Raw genomic sequence first — 21,086 nt, 5'->3', positions numbered from 1 at the left:
GTGCTCACCCAAGAATCTGGAGCTCCAGGTCTTAAGGTCTGAGCCTCAGTTTCCCTGCTTCCTTCATCCCCATAAAATAGTGGGAACGTATGATCAGCAGCTCTTAACCCTTTGGAAGTTAGAGACTCCTTTGAACCTCAGATGGAAGTTACAGAGGCTGCTCTACACAGACACAGAAATCCTTAGTTCCTGGAGTAAGAGTGCCAAGATCAAAACCACTTTGAGGCCTTCCTGCCTGGCAGAGTCCATGTTGTGGATGAGCCTGGACAGTCGCACGCATTTGCACAGCACCGTGTGGGACACCCTCACGTCCATTCAACTATTTGTTCCTCTCAGTGGCCTCAAAAGGGGGCGGAGGTTATCCTCTCAACTTAACACATGAGGAAGCTGAGCTTGAAGGCTCCAAGTTTCCCTCAAGGTCCAACAGCTGGTTAGTGGTTCTTAACTATTCATGCAGGTAGGGCTCCGTCCAGACCTCCTATCCCCACCATATTGTATACGTGATCTCTAATTATGTAGGTAGGTAATTCTTGTCACCCCTGACCGCAAACATTCAACCTTTCATGAACTGGGCTCCACCCCCAGATCAGTACCACGCCTGTGGGAGGATCTGGCCCTATCCCCTTTGAGCTCAAAGTGCATCTTAGGTTTTCTGGGACTTACTCAAGGTCACTTAATGTTTCCTTGTGGAAACTGGAACTAGTACTCAGAACGCTGGCTCCAGGCATTGGCTGAGCCACAAGAGTCTCTTCCAGTGAGACGGGAAGTGGCCCAGATCATTTTCTTTCGTTGGGAAGGTGGTTTGAATTAAGTCTCCATTAAGCACCTGTGAACGGATTCACAAAGGGCCAGGTTGTCGATTCAGGTGATGGGGCTGGGCAGGGCGGTGCTGAGTGGGGGTGGGGGTTGGCACCAGGCAGGGGAAGAGCTGAGCTTGCCCTGTAACCTTTTCCACCAGATTGGCAGTGCGTCCCACCTTAGCTGGCTGCTGCTGCTTGCCCAGCAGACCTCCAAGAGTGTGGTCTTAGCATCTTCTCCCAGGTTCAGGCCCTATTTATTTGGTCTCATCTCCTCTCTGTTCCTCCTGAGGAGATCACGTCCAAACAGCAAGTTCAGGTGCTCTGAGGGATACACAGATGAGTCTGATCCGGGGGTTTTGTATCCTGACAAGATACTGTTCCCGCCTTAAGGGACCTATAGGGATGAAAGATGAACATCCCTGCCCTTGAAAAGCTTATCGACTAGAGAAGGACACAGATGGGAACACAGCAAATGTCATATGGTGCCAGCTCTGGCGTGGTCCTAGTGGACATGGGGAAGAACCCCGGCATGGGAGGGTAACTAATGCCGACTCACGGTATCTGAGTCATGCTTCCGAGAGGTGACTGCTTTTGAGCTGGACTTGAAGTATGGGAAAGATTCAGATGAGGACAAAGAGTACCCTGGGTGGGGGGAATTGCTTGGGCAAAGGCATGGGGAGAAGGTGTAAGAGACTGACTGACCAGACAATAGGTAGCGTAAGTTGGGGTCTGTGATGATGGCGTTCGAAGGCAAGCCAGTGTTTGGCACCAAAGATGTTGGCTTAAATTTAACGGCAGTGTTGGTGAGATGACCCTGACTCATGTGCGCTCTCTCCCCTTGCAGAGGCCATGCCGCTGAAACATTACCTTCTTCTGCTGGTGGGCTGCCAAGCCTGGAGCGCGGGGCTGGCCTACTATGGCTGTCCCAGTGAGTGCACCTGCTCCAGGGCCTCCCAGGTGGAGTGCTCGGGGGCGCGCATCGTGGCAGTGCCCACCCCCTTGCCCTGGAATGCCATGAGCCTGCAGATCCTCAACACGCACATCACCGAACTCAACGAGTCCCCGTTCCTCAACATCTCGGCCCTCATCGCGCTGAGGATCGAGAAGAATGAGCTGTCCCACATCATGCCCGGTGCCTTCCGCAACCTAGGCTCCCTGCGTTACCTCAGCCTTGCCAACAACAAGCTTCAGGTTCTGCCTATTGGCCTCTTCCACGGCCTGAACAACCTCGAGTCACTCCTTCTGTCCAGCAACCAGCTGGTGCAGATCCAGCCGGCACACTTCTCCCAGTTCAGCAACCTCAAAGAGCTACAGCTGCATGGCAATCACCTGGAATATATCCCTGACGGCGTCTTCGACCACCTGGTGGGTCTCACAAAGCTCAATCTAGGCAAGAATAGCCTCACCCACCTCTCGCCCAGGATCTTCCAGCGGCTGGGCAACCTCCAGGTCCTCCGGCTGTATGAGAACAGGCTCTCCGAAATCCCCATGGGCACGTTCGATGGGTGTGGAAACCTCCAGGAGCTGGCCCTCCAGCAGAACCAGATTGGTATGCTTTCCCCTGGCCTCTTCCACAACAACCGTAACCTCCAGAAGCTCTATCTGTCCAACAACCACATCTCCCAGTTGCCTCCTGGCATCTTCATGCAGCTGCCCCAGCTCAACCGTCTCACCCTTTTTGGGAATTCCCTGAAGGAGCTCTCTCCGGGGATCTTTGGGCCGATGCACAACCTTCGTGAGCTTTGGCTCTACGACAACCACATCACTTCTGTCCCGGACAACGTCTTCAGCAACCTCCGCCAGCTGCAGGTGCTGATCCTCAGCCGTAACCAGATCAACTACATCTCCCCAGATGCCTTCAACGGGCTGGCGGAGCTTCGGGAGCTGTCCCTCCACACCAACGCGCTGCAAGAGCTGGACGGGAGCGTCTTCCGCATGCTGGTCAACCTGCAGAACATCTCCTTGCAGAACAACCGCCTCAGACAGCTCCCGGGGAATATCTTCGCCCACGTCAATGGCCTCATGACCATCCAGCTGCAGAACAACCAGCTGGAGAACCTGCCCATGGGCATCTTTGATCACCTGGGGAACCTGTGTGAGCTGCGGCTCTATGACAACCCCTGGAGGTGTGACTCAGACATCCTTCCGCTCCACAATTGGCTCCTGCTCAACAAGCCCAGGTTGGGGACGGATACTCTCCCGGTGTGTTTCAGCCCACCCAGCGTCCGAGGCCAGTCCCTCATCATCATCAACGTCAACGCGGTTGTCCCCAGTGTCCAGGTCCCAGTGATCCCTGAGGTGCCCAGCTACCCGGAGACACCACAGTACCCAGACACACCCAGCTACCCCGATACCACCTCCATCTCCACCACCGATTTCACCAGCCCCGTGGAGGACTACACCGATCTGACCACCATCGAGGTCACCGAAGACCGTGGCACATGGGGCATGACACAGGCCCAGAGTGGGCTGGCCATCGCTGCCATTGTCATCGGCATCATTGCCCTGGTCTGTTCTCTGGTTGCCTGCATCTGCTGTTGCTGTTGCAAGAAGAGGGACCACACAGTCCTGATGCAGATGAAGTCACCCAATGAGTGCTAAAGAGGCAGGGCAGGGGCAGGGCTGGGGAACCGTGTGGCTGCTGGAGGATCTGGGAGTTTCATTGTTGCGCCTCCACCCCTGGGTCCGCAGAGCGACCCCCGCTCCCTCTCGTTGGTCCCCGAGAGAAAGGTGCGCCCCACCTTTTCCTGACCTGCCTGGTTCGCCTCTAGAGAACTAGAGGAGAACCAGCTCTTGTGGGACTCCCTACCACCAGGGAGATCCCACCGGCCATGGCAAAACCCCGTGGGGTTTCTCATTCTCATCCCTGGGCTTCATTCGAGAAAGCCCTTCTCCACAGCCTCACCAGCTCTCCTCCAACATCAAGCTTCCCTGCGTCCCTGGTCCTGCCGGCCTCAGTAGATTCAATCACCACGCCTGCTCACTTTGTGGGAATAGTTCTCCACAGGGACGGCTTCTCTCCCAAGTAGGATGTAAGTTGATTTCCCTTCCTTCGCTCCGCTCCTGGCCGTGGCATGGCTCTCCCCGGTCCCCGCAAATGAAAGGTCTCCCTTGATTTTCTGCTCCTGAAGGCAGGGTGAGTTCTCTCCTCACAGAAGGCTTCCATCCCCTCAGCTGGGTTCCTCAGAGCTGCCAAGCACCTGGCTTTCGGGACGTCGTGGAAGAGGTCCCTCCGTGCCTGCAGAGAGAGCCACAGTCAGCGTCTCTCACGGGATCGATACCCGGAAACGGAAGACAGGCACCTGGGCAACACGTCAGCCTCGCAGAGATTTCCAAACTGCAAATTTTGCTTGGAAAATGTTGGTCCTTTGAGGAATAAGATATGTAGAATGTCTGACCTTTAACAACCTGGAAAATCAGCTTACTGGTACTGGATGGAGAAAGCACCCTGGTACCGGGGGTCTGGGGTGGGGGGGGGGGACGGGGTCCTTATGTTCATCCCTAAGGTTTGTCTCTTTTAGCTTCTTACCAAAGTATAACACGTACAGAAACGTGGGCGTGTCACCGTGTAGATCACATGATGGCTCTTCACAAACAGTTCACACCCGTGTAACCAGTATCCAGACCAAGAAACAGGACATCGCTAGTATCCTCCATCCCGGGCTTTTACTGGAGAAGACAGGCTGGTGGAGATGGGTCCCCATGAGCCAGGACGGCCCCTCGATGCCCCTGCCAGCCTGCCTTTGCTGAGGCCCAGGTGCCAGGGCTAGAGGAGACGATGTGGGTACGTTCTGGTCTGGCTGGGAGATGTTAGCAGATCCCCCCACCCCGCGGCCCCCAGAACGACCCGGTCAGAGGCAGACAGCAGAGATCCCCACAGACACACACGCTTCTCTGCCAGCAAGCTGTCTGCTGCTTAGCAGAGGCCTCTCTGCCTGGGCCTTTTCTGGGCACATTCTGCCTCTGTCTGTTTTTAATTTTCACTTTCCATTTGGGGGAAGCGAAATAGTTCTGAGATGAGATCCTTCAACTGAACAGCCGAGTGTAATGGAACCTGGTGATCCTTCCAGGGAGGTAAAGTTCTCCATCAGTGTTCCAGTCGGCTAGACACTGAAGTTCAGAATGCTCACATATGGGAGGCAACGTCTGGGTACACAGATAGGTCACCCTGGGTCTGGGGGGCTCTCTGGAGTTCCTGCTGCCTGTGGCCTGCTTGTTAAGACTTGAGCCGTCTGGTGCACAGTTATCGCCCTCCTTGAGTGCTAGCCACATAAATTCACCACCCTTCCTGCCAGCCATGTACTCACACCGGTAAAGAAATTGTGCTCGTGGCAACTCATGTCTTTGTCCCGACAAGTGGTCTGTCAGTTCAGAAGTAAAAACCGTGACATGGAGAATTTCAGGTTTCTGTGTTTGTTCAGGAAAGAACTTCAGGAGGTGCTGTAAGGATTTGGAAATCCTGACTGGCTCTTACTAGTTTCCTCTGTCCCACAAGGCAAATAAGAAATCCCCTCAGACCTCCGCGTGTGATGCTGACAGGTCCCTGACAAAAAGGGTCCAGGAAGGGATGTGTGTAAGAACTAGTTCACTGCATAGTTTCTATTCTCTGTCCCAGAGAATCTGGGAACGATGGGGCCTATCAAAGGCAAAAGACATCTTCTCTCCAAGGTAAATCTGGGTCTCCAAAATGTTTTCAGAATATTTATAGCAACTGGGGGACATGTACCAAGACTTGCCAGGGGCCAAAAGGAAGTAAGCCCAGAGCCTGGGACATGGGCATCATTCCACAATGATGTCCTGCCTGATTGATCCTGGGGTCATCGAGGAAGATGGCAGAGAGGTGAGGAAGGAGTCCTTTTTACCCACTATGTCCTGCCATTCTAAACCCAGAACCCTTGGGTAGTCCTGGCATTGGGCATGACACTGGAGTTCCTTTCTCCCGGGCCCAAGATAGCAACATGTTTCTCCAGGCCACAGGTTGGCCCGAGGGCAGCTGTCCTCAGATGTCTCCATGTAGGAGCACCCCCAGCTGGGAGTGGTGAACTCTTTACCCGATGCTCTGAGCTTGCCTGAGTGGATTGGATGGAACCCTTGCGCCTCCTCTTCCATGGCAGGCCTTTTGGCTCTCTGAACCGTGTTGTCTGTTCAGGGAACTACCAGAAAAGCTGGATGGAGTTCCCTTTCCAAAAAGACATCACATTTGCTCAATTCTCAGGCCTGGAGTGAGCTGCTTGGTCCCCCCAAGTTGAGGTAGGGCATGGAGTCCACTTTAATTTCCCTGTTTGCTCACTGGCCCCTAGGTCACCTTGCCAGGCCCAGCAGTCTCCATTGGGAGTGAAGGGTCAGTGTTGGAGGAAAGAGAATAAAAGCCAGTTAGAACCACTGTTTTTCAAGAGTGCCTACTGTGTATAGATATCTTTAAAACACAGAACGAGGATCTTCTCTTTAAGATCAACTCTTTAAGATCAACTCTTTAAGTTGGACAACACCTATCTGCATAGGTACTATTGTTACCCCTGGAAATGGGTCCAAACTCACTCTTTCTTCTGCAGCATTTTCAGTGGACTGTGGGTTTTCTTTCTCTCTTTACACTTTGTACAAGACCTCATGGCCTGTCCTGGGCTTTTATCCGTAAAGAAGATGGGAATCACTTTCCTGTTGCTTCCTACAGTCTTAGCCATCGGAACCTCCTTTGCTACCGTGTAGATCAAAAGCTTTGTCAATACAGGCGAACATTCAGCTCACCCACCCACTAAAGAAAAAGAACAGTTTCAGGAATCTGTTTCCACCCTCAGGAAGCTGGTGGAGAGCAGACAGCTAGAGATAACTAGGTACAAGAGCTGGTAACCAGACACTGCTGTGTCCAAGCCTTTAGCTACAAACCGCTCACAGAGTTCAGCCCATGGATCCCACAGTCAGAACTGAACCTTGGGGTGGCTGGGGAGGCGGTGGGTGGGGGGCTCGGGGAGGAAGCCCTCTCTGTGGTTCAGAGAAGGGGGTGGGTGCTTCTCCAGGCCATACTTCTGCCAGCTGTGCTCTCTCCTTCACCTAAGGGAAGATCGTTTTCACCAACCCGTTGCCTTCATGCTGCCTTCAAAAGTAGATCATGTTTGCCTCGCTTAGAGAATCATTGCAAATAGTCCCAGGTGCTTGGTGACGCATTTAGAGATTTCTAGGCCCCCAGGGTTTTATAGAGTGTAAGCCCTGGTGGGCAGGGTTGGGGGTCCATGTCTGCTGGATGCCGCCTATGACAAATCTGGTATACAGAATCAACAATAAACGGTGTACACAGGACACGTGCTTTCTGTGGATGTCTCGGCGAAGGGCTCTCACACCTGTTGCTTCCACTCCTGTTCATGAGTGCGAGGCTGACCCAGGCAGACCCTCATGGAGAACAGATTCTGAGCTGAGAAAAAGCCTTTGGAAAGTGAGTGGGGAACCTAAATGCAAGAGCACATGATATCTCTAGGCCACTGTGGCTGGAAGGAGCCTTAAGAATAGGTTCAACCCATTTTATAGACGAAGAAATTGAGATCAAGGCAGGAAATGAACTTCCTCGAGTCACCTAGTGAACTAATGCCTGAGCTCACACTCCCAGACTGGGGGTTCTTCTATGTCCCCAGAAAGGCGTTCATTTAACCTGTCTGCGTGCATGCACACATACGCACATACGCACAAGCACACATGCATACAGACTTAGGTGGGTGGGACTCTTCCTGCACACTGCACGTTCCTGTCAGAGCCTAGCACCAGTCTCCGTGGGTCACAGGCCCTCAGAAGACACCATCTGAGTGAAGGTGTCTCCCTCCAAAGTGTCCAGGTGTCCGCAGGACTTTTCCAGGTCTCCGGGGATGCCAGGGGCTGCACAGCTGCGACACAGTGTTTGAGAAAGGGGTGATCTGCTCTGCTGTTCTGTCCCACTGCTGTGCCCAGGGTAGGCACTTCTGATTGTATTTTCCTGGGCTCTTTTAGCTCTTAGATCCTGTCTGCCAGGTGTAAGCTTGTCCCGGGAAGCTGGGCTCAAACGGGTCAGTAATGTGCTCACAGTATCATGGGGCCGGACGCTGTCAGTGGTGGGGGAAGGGCCTGTCGTCCTTCCCTCACCACTGAGCCTGTCCCCTCAGACAGGTCTCTGGAGATTTGGCTAATGGGAAAAGGGGTTACAGTTCTCATCCTATTTCCCAGAAGGTCCCTAGAGTTCTTAACGCAAGTCTCCCCTCTGCACATGCGCACATACGCCCAGGGTTCTGCCAGCTGCTCCTATCTGGTTTGATTTCACGCATGTGCGTGTGCATGCACACACACACACACACACACACCCAGCCTGGCCCGCTACCACACCCATTCCGCAGATGGGCAGGCAAAGACTTGCAAAGATTAAATACTTTGTGTAAGGACTGGTTAGTTGAATAATCAGAATTTGAACCCAGATCCCAGTGAATGCCCAGTTTCTCTGGTTCACCGTGACACTGGTAAATAGATAAGCTCTCTCTCTAGAACTCAGCGTCAGTGCCTCAAGAAGCCATTCAGAGCGCAGGGCAGAACGGACTGTTCCCCTAGCCAGGCTGTGGGTCTCCTCCGGAGGTGTACCCCCTTCTCTCAGCACCCCGCCCCTGGCCGTTCCTGGAGTACAGCCTCCTGTGGCTGTTGGTCTGCGCACTGTGGAGGGCGGGGCGGAGCGCACTGTGTTCCCAGTCCCTCTTCCCTCTGACTCGCTCCCTTGTACCTCTGCCAGAGTGTGTATTTGTACTATGTCTCCACCGAAAGATGTTTCCTTGCTACAGTCTTCAGAACGTTGGGATTTAGCTGATGAAAGCCACTTGCATACCTAAGAAATATTGGTTAAGTCACGAAAAAGAGTGAGATTGATATTAATACCACACAACGGGTTTTAAAGTCATCAGTCTACTTTGAATGGTAGCCTCTGGACGTTGAAAACTACCGAGGCTGCTTATCTAAGTCATGCCTTCTCACCACACCCCTTAAAACAAAGACACACTTAGCTATGTGCGCATGTGCACACATGCGGACCTCACACACACACACACACACACACACTCTCTCTCTCTCTCTCTCTTTACCTCATTCTGCAGCCCCTGGATGGACATCTCCAGACAGGAAAACCGCCATTTAAAAAAAAGATTTTATTTACTTATTTGAGAGAGAGAGAGAGCATGAGTGAGAGAGCACAAGCAGGGGGAGCAGCAGAGAGAGAGGGAGAAGCAGGCTCCCCGCTGAGCAGGACCCTTGGGGCCATGACCTGAGCAAAGGCAGACATTTAACCGACTGAGCCACCCAGGTGCCCCAGGAAAACCACTATTTTCCAAAGCAACTTCTTTCATCCTTGGCTAGCCCTGTGGTGAAAGTGTGTCTCTGTGTATTGGGCCCAAATTCAGCTCTTTCCATCTTCTCTCCTTTCAACTCAGAGAGGGTTTAGAAAGTTAGTTCATGAAACAAACCAGCAAACCAAGGAACAAGCCCACAGCCCTCTTAGATTTCCTCCTGGCATTGAGAGCCAGGCAGGTGTCTGTGGCTAGCCGTTCGTCTGTCTGGCTCCCAGCACCAGCCCGGCCTTTCACCGGGAGGGGGTGTCAGCGTGGATCCCTGGCTCCGGTCCTCACCCCTGCATCCTACTGGAAACCTTCTAGGGCCTGGTGGATGCCCCAGGACCCTAAATGTGCCAGGCCTGTGATCTTTGCTGGATTTTGGCCTCAGTGGGGATCTGTCCGTGGGAACAGTTCAGGGTCATTTCGTTAATCCTCAGAGGCCTTGCCCCAGATTCTCCTCTCCTGTCCTGTGACCCTGGTGACATTCCGGGAACACTTGTCCACGTGAGGGGAGGGACCACTGCTGGGAACTTTGATCAGCGCTGGGGCTGCTGGGTTCACACTGATCAGAGGCCACACCGGACACACTTCTGCTCCCTAGAAAGAACCAGGGCTGCTGGTGTGCGTCCTCTCAGCCCCTCGAGGTAGGTCTCCTGGGGTCTGTGGGGACGGGGGAGGAATCTGGCCTCGGGTCCCAGCTCCAGGGCAGAAGAGGAGCAGGCCACTCCTCCCAGGGGCAGAGCCTGGCCCTGGCTCCAAGCAGGAGACACCATGCGTGTCCTCTGCTGTGGGACGAGAAGCCCCCGTGGCCCCTAGCTGAGGTGGTGCTGGCCTGGGGCAGGAGGCAGGTGGCGGCACGGGGGTCCTGAGATAAAGTAGTCTGGGCTCTGTGCTCCGGGAGTGCATAGGGAATGGTGGGGTTAAGCAGGAAGACCATATGTCCAAGTTTGCCTGGTTCCATCTTCGTTTATGCCTTGTTTATGCCATCGTGTGGCTCGCCTTTGAGTTCCGGTTTCGTTGATATAGTCACTCCAAGAATAAAATCTGTAGGTAGCTACCTGTTATCCAACACTCACTATTCGGCAGGTATTGTGTTAATTGAGTTGTATTTACTATCTAATGTAACCATATGTATTATCCAGTTGGGGACTAATTTTAACCCTAAGGGACGAGGTTACAATCGTGCATGGAAAAAATTGAGGCTTAGAGTGAAGGAGGGACCTGTCCAAGCCCACGCAGCCTGTAGGGGCAGTGCCAGAATCTGAACCCAGGTCACAGCCCTGGCAGAGCTCAAGGGCATCCCCATTCCACTAAAGCACAAGGGGCACAAGACATGATATACAGGGGACCAAGAGCTGCAGATACATTCGGGTCAGTTCGACACAGCACACCTGGTCTGCACTCAGCTCTGGGCCACTCAGAGCTGGAGTGCACAGCCCTGTAAGACAAGCTGCAGGAGACATCCCCAGCCCCCAGGAAGTCACAGTCAAGACGGTCGCAACTGACCAGAAGTTAGAGCATTCCACTGAGGACGGGAATGACCTGTGGGGTCCATAGTCAAGGATGGCTTCCTGGGGAAGGTGTGACTTGTGTGACTTGTGCGGGCCTGGGGTGCAGGTGGAACAAGGAGGCACGGGGACATCCTAAAGCAGAAAGGGCTGTGTAAGCGGGAGTTAGAGGTGGTGCCCTCGCGGAAGCCTTTGAAGAAAGGGGAGTGCTCGGTTTACAGCTTCTTCTTCTTCTTCTTCTTCTTCTTCTTTTTTTAGATTTTATTTATTTATTTGAGAGAGAGTGCGTGCACCCAGGTGCACAAGCAGGGGGAGGGGCAGAGAGAGAGGGAGAGGGAGAAGCACGCTCCCCACGGAGCAAGGAACCCGACAGAGGGCTCAAACCCAGGACGTTCGCATCATGACCTGAGCCACCTTGGGATCATGACCTGAGCCAAAGGCAGATGCTTAACTGACTGAGCCACCCCCAAAGCTTCTTTCATTTCACTACGCGGGCTATCTCCCACCAGGGCCGCCGGGAGCCTTCTTGATATGGGTTCTAGGGAGGGGAGAAGTCCAGGAAGCCCACAGTCTGCATTCAGGGGCTATGTGTCTTACATGATTATCCGAATGTTTATGACTTTCATTCTTTTTTTTTTTTTAAGACTTCTATTTATTTATTTGACAGACAGAGATCACAAGCAGGCAGAGAGGCAGGCAGAGAGAGAGGAGGAAGCAGGCTCCCTGCTGAGCACACAGCAGGACCCTGAGATCATGACCTGAGCTGAGCACAGAGGCTTAACCCACTGAGCCACCCAGGTGTCCCATGACTTTCAACCTTATTACAAACGTGACCTGTTTTTTTTTAGAAACTGTAGAGAATTTCTGATAAAGCAAAAGGAAAAAGTGAAAATCACCCACCATTCTGTTTTCCAGAGATAACTACTGCAAATACTTTGTGTATAATCTGAAGCTTACTAAGAGCCATGGATAGTCACTTCATTAATATGAACGTGTGCGTCGAGAGGGCCTTATTATGTATAACAAAAGATGCCCCTCTATTATCTCTCAGGAAATTTCCAGGGTTTTTGGATCTCTGTAGCAGGAGTCAAGGCAAAGACCAAATATGTATTTCTAACTATATCACCATATCACAAACTCAATGCCGGTGATCTCAGTTAATTACCACAACTCTAACAAAGCTGTCATTTAGGTAGTAGTGTTCCTATCATGATTGTTTTCCATTTACAAATGCAGAAACCAGACACCTCGGACAAAGTGGGTAGCAGGTTGGGGAGGGCCAGCTGGCTGGGGCTGGGGAAAGGAGGAGCTCAGGAAAGGAGACCAGACTTCCCAGGGGACTTGGATGAGGCCTTCTGGGGCTCCAGATGGACCTCTGAAGCCCTTCTTCCTGCTCCCAGATGTGCTGGGACAGAATCCGGCCCCGTTGGTGATGCAGAGCGCAACGTAGCCATCTCTGAGTAGAGCAGCAGTTCCCTGACAGTTTGGGGTTCAGGCTCTGGGCTCCTGTCACCCTCTGGTAGGAGTGAGGGTTGGCTCTGCGGTGAATGACAGACTGGCTTGGGGCACACACAGATATGTATCAACCTAAAAGAAATTTGAGAAGGGGAAAAAGTCCATTTGCAACCAGTCAACCACTCCCCTGCCCCCACCAGAGCCAGAATCCCCTGGCTTGCTGAGAGCATGGAACATTTTTTGTGGGCGTGTGCTGGTCTCTGCAGAAATGCAGAGGTGGTTTCTCAGAGAGATGCTGGAATCTTCTGGCTGCTCCCCACAGTCCCTTCCGGTGCTGGCCTCCACAGTGCCCAGGCAGGGACGCTCTCCATCTCCAGAGCCCCCAGTGACCTGCTCGTGAGGGCAGTTGGGAAATGGGCCCATGGCCAGGGTAGCCTAGCTACAGCCATCAGAATCTGTGCTCCTCTCAACCAAAGGCAAAACAATGATTAGCTTCCCTTGGCTGAGAGGAAAGAGCTGGAAAAAAATGCTGTAGAGAGACAGCTTGCTGGTCCATAACTGGGGAGGTTGGATGATCTCATCAGGTTTTCCACAGCTAACCCCTGTAACAACTGGAGAACAAAGTTGGGGCTGGTCCAAGTGCAGAATAATCAGGGTCTTTAAGGTTCTATTGCTGAATGCTCACTATGGGCCAGGCTCTGGGTTTGCTACTTTCAACACGGTTTATCTCATTCAATCTTCAGAACAACCCCATGAGGAAGGTAGTACTGAAGCTTGCTGTTGTGAAGATGAGGAAATGGAGCACAGAGAGGTTAAGCAATTCAGCCAAGGCCACATAGTTATGAGGGCTAGGGACAGGATTTGTATCTGTACTATCTGACTCCAGAGCACAAACTCTTAGCCATTCTAGAGTGATGTGAGAATGAGTCTTAGGTTGGGAGTGGATAGTTGGGAGCATTCCACACCCTCACGATGATTACCATCCCCTGCTTCCTCCAACTGCATAGACTGGGCCCCCATCCTGAACTTCAGAGGCCCCGTTCTGGTCCTCTTTCCCACCTTGACACCTCCATCGGTGCAAAACCAAAGGCACATATCCATCTGGAGGCTATGCCCCCGTTTTCAATCACGCTTCAGGTACCTAGGAACCAGGGCTTGTGTGGGTCGCCTCCTCAGGTCTATCTTCCCTAGGCTGACCAGGTCACAGCAGTGCCTGCCCTTAAGCATGAGCAGACAGACAGCAGGTGAGGTCCCTTGTGTATGTTCGCTCTAGGGCCTCATGTCCACTGTAGTGGAAGTTTTCTGGAAACTGCCTTTGAGAACCAAGGACTGAAGGGGTTAGCAAGGAAGGGGACTGGCACAGTATGCATTGTTATGCATTATGGCATGTTTAGGATAAACATTACTCCCTCTTACCCTCCGGAGAAGGACGAATCCTGTGCAGTCTCGTGGTCTGGCTGGCAATCACTCACTGGGGCTTGAACCAAGCCCACGCAGGTCAGCGCTGGGCCAGATGCCAAGCACATGTTTTCCTACAGCAGGGACAGCCACAATGAGCGATCGTGTCAGGGAACTATGCTAACTACCTAGGTCGAGGAGCTACTCCCAGGCACCATATTCCTGGGGTCAGGGAAGGCTTCTGTGAGGACCCCTGGGGGTGTTGTGTAGGATCCCCAGCGCCAGCCTGGCTGGCAGGTGGGGCTGAGACCATGGCCATCTCATCCTTCTATAGCCCGAGCCCTCCCTTTATCTGTAACACGCCTCAGATGAGTGGGTGCCCCCTGGTTCTACGACCCCCAGGCAAGCAGTTACAGAGCTCAGCTTTAGCCCGAGACTCTATTCTTTGGTAGTTGCACGTAGAGGCTACAGACTCACGTGTCCTGAGTGGCAGGCAGGAGCGGCTGCTGTGAGAGCCCTCCCCTGCCACTTCTTGCGGCGAACTCAGCATCTGTGCAAGCGACAGAGGGGCCTCGAGGGAGATACGCACTTTCTATGGGAGAAATGGTCCCTCTCTATTGATTAGGCAGAAATATTCCTGGAAAAACTGGACTATTGGGTGTCTGAATAGGAGGAGGAACAGGGAGCTTTTATAAGCACCGTGTTTGCCCATGGGGAGCCCTTTGGCCTCAAGTGGAATCGCGGGAGGGAGGAGGCAGCCAGCAGAGGGCAGTAGAGACACGGCCAGCAAAGAGGGCTTGGGGCCAAGACGGATTGTGAGTGCTATTAGGGGACTGGTAAATTGAGAAAAGTTAGGATTATGTTTTTCAAGGGTTTTTTTTCTTTCTGTCTGTCTTCCTTTCTTCCTTTCCCCCATCTCTCTTTTCTTCCTTCCTCTCTGCCTCTCCTTCCTTCCTTCCTTCCTTCCTCCCTTCCTGCTTGTCTGTCTCTTTCTGGTAAAGCCAAATGTATTCTATCTAAAGGACATTCTGTTCTTCCTACTTTTTTGGTGTTCAAATCACCTTTCTGTTATGATGGTGGCTTACAACTTTTAACAATAATTAACATGATTTATTAATTTCTCACTCCACGTCAGACACTGACCTAAAACTTTTGGCTATGTTTTCTCATTCAGTCCTTGCCTTATCCTGACCTGGTCAGCACTATCCCTGTTTTACAGACCAGGGAAGTGAAGCACAACTGGGTTGAGTAACACACCCAAGGTCACATAGTGAGAATGAGCTAGAACGTGGTGGAGCTGGTATTTGAACTCATGGAACCTGGCCGCCGACAGGCCCTATAAATGACAGGTGGGAGCAGTAGTGGCCTGGAGCCCCCCCCCCCCGCCCCCCGCAAAGCCATGGGGCAATTAAGCCCAACTTCAGCTGGTCTTGTCATGTGGGAACGTGAGCTCCCTTCTCCTAAATCATCCTGAAATCTGGACTTTTTAATGTGAGATTTCTCAATTTTCCATGTTGGCTCATGGTTCACATAGGAAAAAAACGAGCCATAAAACACACCTGGGAGCTGCAGCACCAATCTGTGACCTGGGGTTGGATGCTGGCGTTTAAAACAATATTTTTAGCTGACTAAATCTTCATCCTCTTTTCTTATTTAAAACAAACCCCCAAACCCCCAAATCCACTGGTCTGTGGAAGCCCTGCATCTGGGATCCTCCTGTCCAGATGATGTTGGAAAGTTCCATGGGCTTAGTGGTGGGGGAGGTGGGGGGGTGGTGGGAAGGGAGCGTTTGGCAGTGGTAGCAAGGAGCAGGTGACTAATTCAAGATGAGAGCCTGTTTTATTGGGGCACCCGGGTAGCTCAGTCTGTTGGGCGCCTGCCTTCAGTCATGAATTCAGGGTCCTAGGATCGAGCGCCACATTGGGCTCCCTGCTCAGGGGGGAGCCTGCTTCTCCCTCTCCCACTGCCTGCTGGTGCTCCACCTGCTTATGCTATCTCTCTAATAAATAAATAAAATCTTAAAGAAAATAAATAAAAGAGCCCATTTTCTCCCTGCGGCTGCTCTCAGCCCCAGCTGATGTACAAGAGCATATGGTAAGTCTCATCATTAGGCTCTGCAAGGTGCTGAGATTTGGGAACCCAGGAAGGGTTTTGGGTTAAAAATTCCCTGTGCACTAATAACCTGCTCAGATTTTACACATTACCGTAAAAATTCCATACTACCCACAGTCTCCTCCTTTCCCTCTCCTCCACGCCTTTTAATCTCACTTCCACCCTTTCCCTCCACTGGAAAGCATATGGGAAGTCCAGGAGACCTGGGTCTTTGTCCTGCCGCTAACCTGCCGGGTGGCTGTGGACAGGCCATGTGACAGCCCGTCAGGAGGTCCGAACCCGGGTCCCATGAACCTTGCAAGGCTGCCATGAAGCTGTATGAAAACAACCACTGAAAATACATACTGTCCCAAGGGGTGGCCTCCCTGATAGAGTTAATCCCTGTCTCCTGGCTGGCCCACCCTGGCACTGGCCACCCTTGATCAAGGCATCATCTCTGTTCTCTCTTCCTGCTGGGATCAGGAGATGCTGTCCAGAGCCTGGCTACCCTGGGCCGGCCTCCTGCTCCTGGCCAGGCCCTCCCGGCCCTGCCCTGCAGGCTGTGACTGCTTCATCCAGGAGGTGTTCTGCTCCGATGAAGGGCTGGCCATCATCCCGCCGGACATCCCGCCCCATGCCACAGACATCATCTTTGTAGAGACCTCGCTCACCACGGTGGGAGCCCGGGCCTTCAGCGGCAGCCCCAACCTGACCAAGGTGGTTTTCCTCAACACCCAGCTCCAGCACTTCGGGCCCAACGCCTTCGGGGGGCTGCCCGGGCTGGAGGACCTGGAGATCACCGGCAGCACCTTCTCCAACCTCAGCGCCGACGCCTTCTCCAACCTGACCTCGCTGGGGAAGTTCACCCTCAACTTCAACACGCTGGAGGCTCTGCCCGAGGGCCTCTTCCAGCAGATGGACGCCCTGGAGTCTCTCCAGTTGCAGGGTAACCGGTTCCAGAGCCTGCCTGGGAGGCTCTTCCGGCCCCTGAGAAGGCTGAAAGCCCTCAACCTTGCCCAGAACCTGCTGTCCCGCTTGCCTGAGGAGCTGTTCGAGCCCCTGGGGAGCCTGCAGACCCTGAGGCTGAGCAGCAACGTGCTGTCCGGCCTGCCCCCCGGCGTGTTCAGCCAGCTGGGCTGCCTGCGGGAGCTCTTCCTCGACGGCAATGCCATCAAGGAGCTGCCCCCCGGAGTGTTCTCAGGGCTCTTCCGGCTAGAGAAGCTGTGGCTGCAGCACAACGCCATCGGCCACCTGCCCCTCTCCGTCTTCTCCTCCCTGGGCAACTTGACCTTCCTGAACCTGCAGGGGAACGCACTGCAGGGGCTGCCCGCCGGCCTCTTCTCGCCCACCCCGGGCCTGCTCGGCCTGTCTCTGTCCTACAACCGGCTGGAGGCCGTCAGCAAGGACGCCTTTGCCAACCTGTCCAGCCTCAGTTCCCTGACGCTGTCGCACAACGCCCTCACCCATCTCCCCGACGGCGTCTTCAGGGACCTGCAGGGGCTGGTCAGGCTCTACCTGGGCAGCAACAACCTGACGACCTTGCACCCAGCGCTCTTCCAGAACCTGTCCAAGCTGGAGCTGCTCAGCCTCTCCCGGAACCTCCTGACCACGCTTCCCGAGGGCATCTTCGACACGAACTACAACCTGTTCAACCTGGCCCTGCGCGGCAACCCCTGGCAGTGTGACTGTCACCTGGCCTACCTCTTCGGCTGGCTGCGTGAGTACAGTGACCGGCTCTTCAACACGCAGACCTACTGCTCGGGCCCCGCCTACCTGAAGGGCCAGCTCCTGCCTGCCTTGCAGGAGGAGCAGCTGGTGTGTCCCATCACCGGCAACCGTCTGGGCTTCCAGGCCCCAGGGTCAGAGGACGGGGAGCTGGGGGGCCCCTGGGACCTGGCTGCGGAGGAGAGGGTGGTCGGGAGCCGGTGCACCTACAGCAACCCTGAGGGCACCGTGGTGCTTGCCTGCGATGGTGAGGATCGGTGCCGCTGGCTGAATGTCCAGCTGTCCCCCAGGCTGGGGTCAGGCCCCCAAGGACTAACGTTCAATGGCAGCCAGCACTGGGACTTGAAGTCAAGCTGCGGCTCTGTGAGGGTCACCGTGGCCATTGAGGCCCAGCCAGGGGGGAGCTAGGTGCAGGGCGTGCGGAGCCGGGAGCCTGCCTAGGTGGCCTCCGGGGGCCCCGCCAGGCCAGAGGTGGGGTCCAAGAAGGAGCCGAAGCCCTGCCTCTACAGGTGCTGGGAAGGAGCTGCATTTCCCAGGGGGAGGAGGTGGCACTGCGGGTGGTGTGGGGGGGGGACCCTCCGTCCTCCTTCCTTCTCCTCCCTCCTTCCCCTCTTCTGTTCCTATCACCCAGGCGGAGCCCTACCTGGGCCTTCCTCAAGCGTTGTAAAGCTGTGCCGAGGTCTGGAGAATAAAAGAACATTCTCTCTGGTGTTTCTTGATGATCTAACACCCCGCCCCCCACTCTCACCCCGCCCGAGGTTCTGAGCCTCAGGCATCGCCCACCCCGGTCCTGTTGGGACTTTTAGCTCAAAGGACAAATGTCCCTTTCCATCTCTCTCACTGGAAATTTGTTTTCAATTGATATAGAGAAAAACAAAGGAGGTGTGAGAAGCAGAAGTGAGCAGAAGGATGAGGGACAGAGGTCTGACTGGTGTGTGTGTGTGGGGGGGACTTGTGTCATTTGGGGCCACTTCCAGAGCCATGGCCAGGGGAGACCAGGATGAATGGGGGGCCTCAGGAGGCTCCGTTTGGCTCTCCCCACCCCCATCCCTATCTGCCCCATGGTCCAGCAGACACGGGGGCTGCTCCCTGAGCCCGGAGTGGGGAGGAGTGGTGAGCAGGGCTCGGAGGTGCATCAGCTTTCAGCTCTCTGACAGCATCTGCCCCTGTGGCTGCCTGCTCCCTGCGATGGTTCTCCTCTGGATCACAGGACACCACGCTCTCACAGTCCGGCCATACCTTCCGTCTCCCAGCCGCCCGTCCCTTCTCTGCTGGGATCTGCCGGGGACCTGCTGTCCTGCCTCCCCGGGGAATCGCATGCATGTCCCCGGGCTCGGATGCATGGTGACCTGCATCTCCACCTCGGGCTCAGGTTTTCACTGCCTCTGTGAGGAGATACCTGCCTGCTCTGCTGCGCTGTGTTCGATTATCCCACCGCAAACACGTGTAAAGCAAACCCATCCCGGCTTCCTCTGGGATTTCCCTCCAGCAAAGCCCAGGAGCTGGGTGTGTTCTCCAGTCTCCCCTCCCCTTTGATCTCATGGCCCATCCATCTGGGAAGTCTTCTGAGCACCCGTCTATCCATTTCCCCCTTCCCATCCCCTGCCTCCAGTGGCAAGCCACTTTCCTGGTTCTCCTGCCTCCGGCGTAGACAGGTCTGAATGAAATTCTGGGGAAGGGGAGGGAGACACGAATCTGATGTCTGGCAGGCCCTCCAGGAACTCACTCAGGGTCTGGCAAGTGAGAGATCAGACAAGGGTGCACATCTCCTGGGTGGTGGGCAGGGTAGACAGTGAAGCCATGAACCAAGGGCAGGGACAGGTTTGGGGGAAGGCAGGAGCACGATGTCAGCTGCAGGCAAGGAACTGCAACTCCTCCTTCGCGTCCAGAGATGCCCTTTTAAAAAATACGCTTCCCAAGGCTCAAATCAAAACCACCATAATTCTAAGGTGACGGAAGGTAATTGAGCAGATTTGCCAAAGGAACAGACTCACTGGGTTCAATTCCCGGAGGCATTTGGATTAATATTCCTTTTTAAAAAAAAAGATCGTATTTATTAATTTGAGAGAGAGGGAGCTGGAGAGCACGAGCAGCAGGGAGGGACAGAGGGAGAGAAGCAGACCCCCCTGTGAGCAGGGAGCCCAATATAGGGCTTCATCCCAGGACCCTGGGATCATGAGCCGAGCCGAAGGCAGCTGCCTAACCGACTAAGCCACCCAGGCACCCCTAGATTAATAATTTTAATCAGTCCTCCAAGGCTAGGGAACTGTGCCACCTCTGGGAGCCCAAGGCCCTGAGTGTCTATGGGTCCTGTAAGGCCAGCCCCAGGCTAGTGCTCTCCCAGCCCCAGGCCCAAGGCCGGCTCCGTTAGACTGCTGGCTTCCCTCTGGGGATGATGCCCGCTGTCCGGTGAGAGCATCGCCGCCCCAGTACATCCAGGAGTTTCCCAGGCCTCTACCCAATGGATGCCGGTCCGAAGAGTCAAACCTCCACTGCCAGAGATAAAGGAACAAGATAATCGAGTAGACATTTCTCTTACTTATGTTTTCCCCAAACTCTAACTCCTTATTAAATTAAAATAGAGTGATTTCTCTCTGTGCTGAATGACACTGGGGAAAGAGCCCCGGCTGACAGCCAGGGGCTGGGTGGGCTGGGCAAGCGGCGTGTTTTCCCTTTCCGGTTGGCTGGGCGACACCAGAGTCGCTGTGCTCTTTTGAGTAGCATGGCCGAATTTTGCAAATAAACATACACATGTTGCATGGGACATCCTCACAATACAAAACTATTTGTAGTTTATCTGAAATCTGAGTTTAACTGGGTATCCAGTGTTTTATCTGCTGACCCAACCACCCGATGGACACTGGGGAAGCGGCATCTGTGGTGCGGGGAGTTCTGATCACTGAGGGGGCCACAGGGTCCTGAGGGGAAGCAGGAGGCACTGAGCAGCCCTGCAGCTCAGACTGAGGGCAGCAGAGAAGAGACTCTGAGTGTGCCCCACACCCCAGGAGTCCTTGTCTCCTTGTGGAGCTGGCCCTGTCTGGGGTGGTACTAACGCTTTTGATGGGTTCCAGGATAGAAATCAGACACTTGGCTCCCTCCTTCCTTAGCATTCCGCCTCTGGCAAATCATGGCTCCTCTCCAGGTCTTTCCTCAGCTATAGAAAAAGACGTTTCATTCTTTTCTTTTCTTTTCTTTTTTAAAGATTTATTTATTTGGGGTGCCTTGGTGGCTCAGTCGTTAAGCATCTGCCTTTCGCTCACATCATGATCCCAGGGTCCTGGGATCAAGCCCCACGTTGGGCTCCTTGCTCAGTGGGGAGCCTGCTTCTCCCTCTTCTACTCCCCCTGGTTGTGTTCCCTCTCTTGCTCTCTCTCTGTCAAATAAATAAAGTCTTAAAAAAAAAAAGGTTTATTCATTTACTTATTTGAGAGAAAGAGAGAGAGAGAGCGAGTGAGCTAGTGAGCAAGGGAGCACAAGGGGTGGGGGCAAGGGCAGAGGGAAAGGGAGAGAGAGATCCCTAAGCAGACTTCCCACCTGGCGTGGAGCCAGACATGGGACCTGATTCCACGAACCTGAGACCATGACCTGAGCCAAACCCAAGAGTCAGATGCCCAAATGACTGAGCCAGGCACCCCAGGAGGTTTGTTTGTTTGTTTTTAAAGATTTATTTATTTATTTATTTGAGAGAGAGAGAGAGAGAGAGAGAGAGAGAGATTGATCACAAATAGGCAGAGAGAGACGGAGAAGCAGACTTCCCACTGAGCAGGGAGTCCAACCCGGGG

At 53.9% G+C, this 21,086-nt stretch overlaps 2 protein-coding genes across 2 annotated transcripts; both read left to right on the top strand.

The window, feature by feature from the left end:
* Positions 1–1,649: 1,649 nt before the first annotated feature.
* Positions 1,650–7,087, top strand: LRRC15 (leucine rich repeat containing 15; the record flags this gene model as incomplete). Its single annotated transcript, XM_080817640.1, has 1 exon — positions 1,650–7,087. One exon carries the CDS (start codon positions 1,650–1,652, stop codon positions 3,399–3,401), a length of 1,752 nt encoding a protein of 583 aa, XP_080673766.1. The 3' UTR covers positions 3,402–7,087.
* Positions 7,088–9,654: 2,567 nt separating this feature from the next.
* On the top strand, positions 9,655–18,031 carry CPN2 (carboxypeptidase N subunit 2). The gene is made up of 2 exons (XM_080813071.1): positions 9,655–9,771; positions 16,063–18,031. The coding sequence occupies exon 2, from the start codon at positions 16,066–16,068 to the stop codon at positions 17,710–17,712; it is 1,647 nt and encodes a 548-aa protein (XP_080669197.1). The 5' UTR covers positions 9,655–9,771; positions 16,063–16,065; the 3' UTR covers positions 17,713–18,031.
* Positions 18,032–21,086: the final 3,055 nt, after the last annotated feature.

Source organism: Martes martes, assembly GCF_963455335.1.
Source record: "Martes martes genome assembly, chromosome: 1".
NCBI lineage: Eukaryota > Metazoa > Chordata > Mammalia > Carnivora > Mustelidae > Martes > Martes martes.
This window is presented reverse-complemented; position numbering and strand designations above follow the sequence as displayed.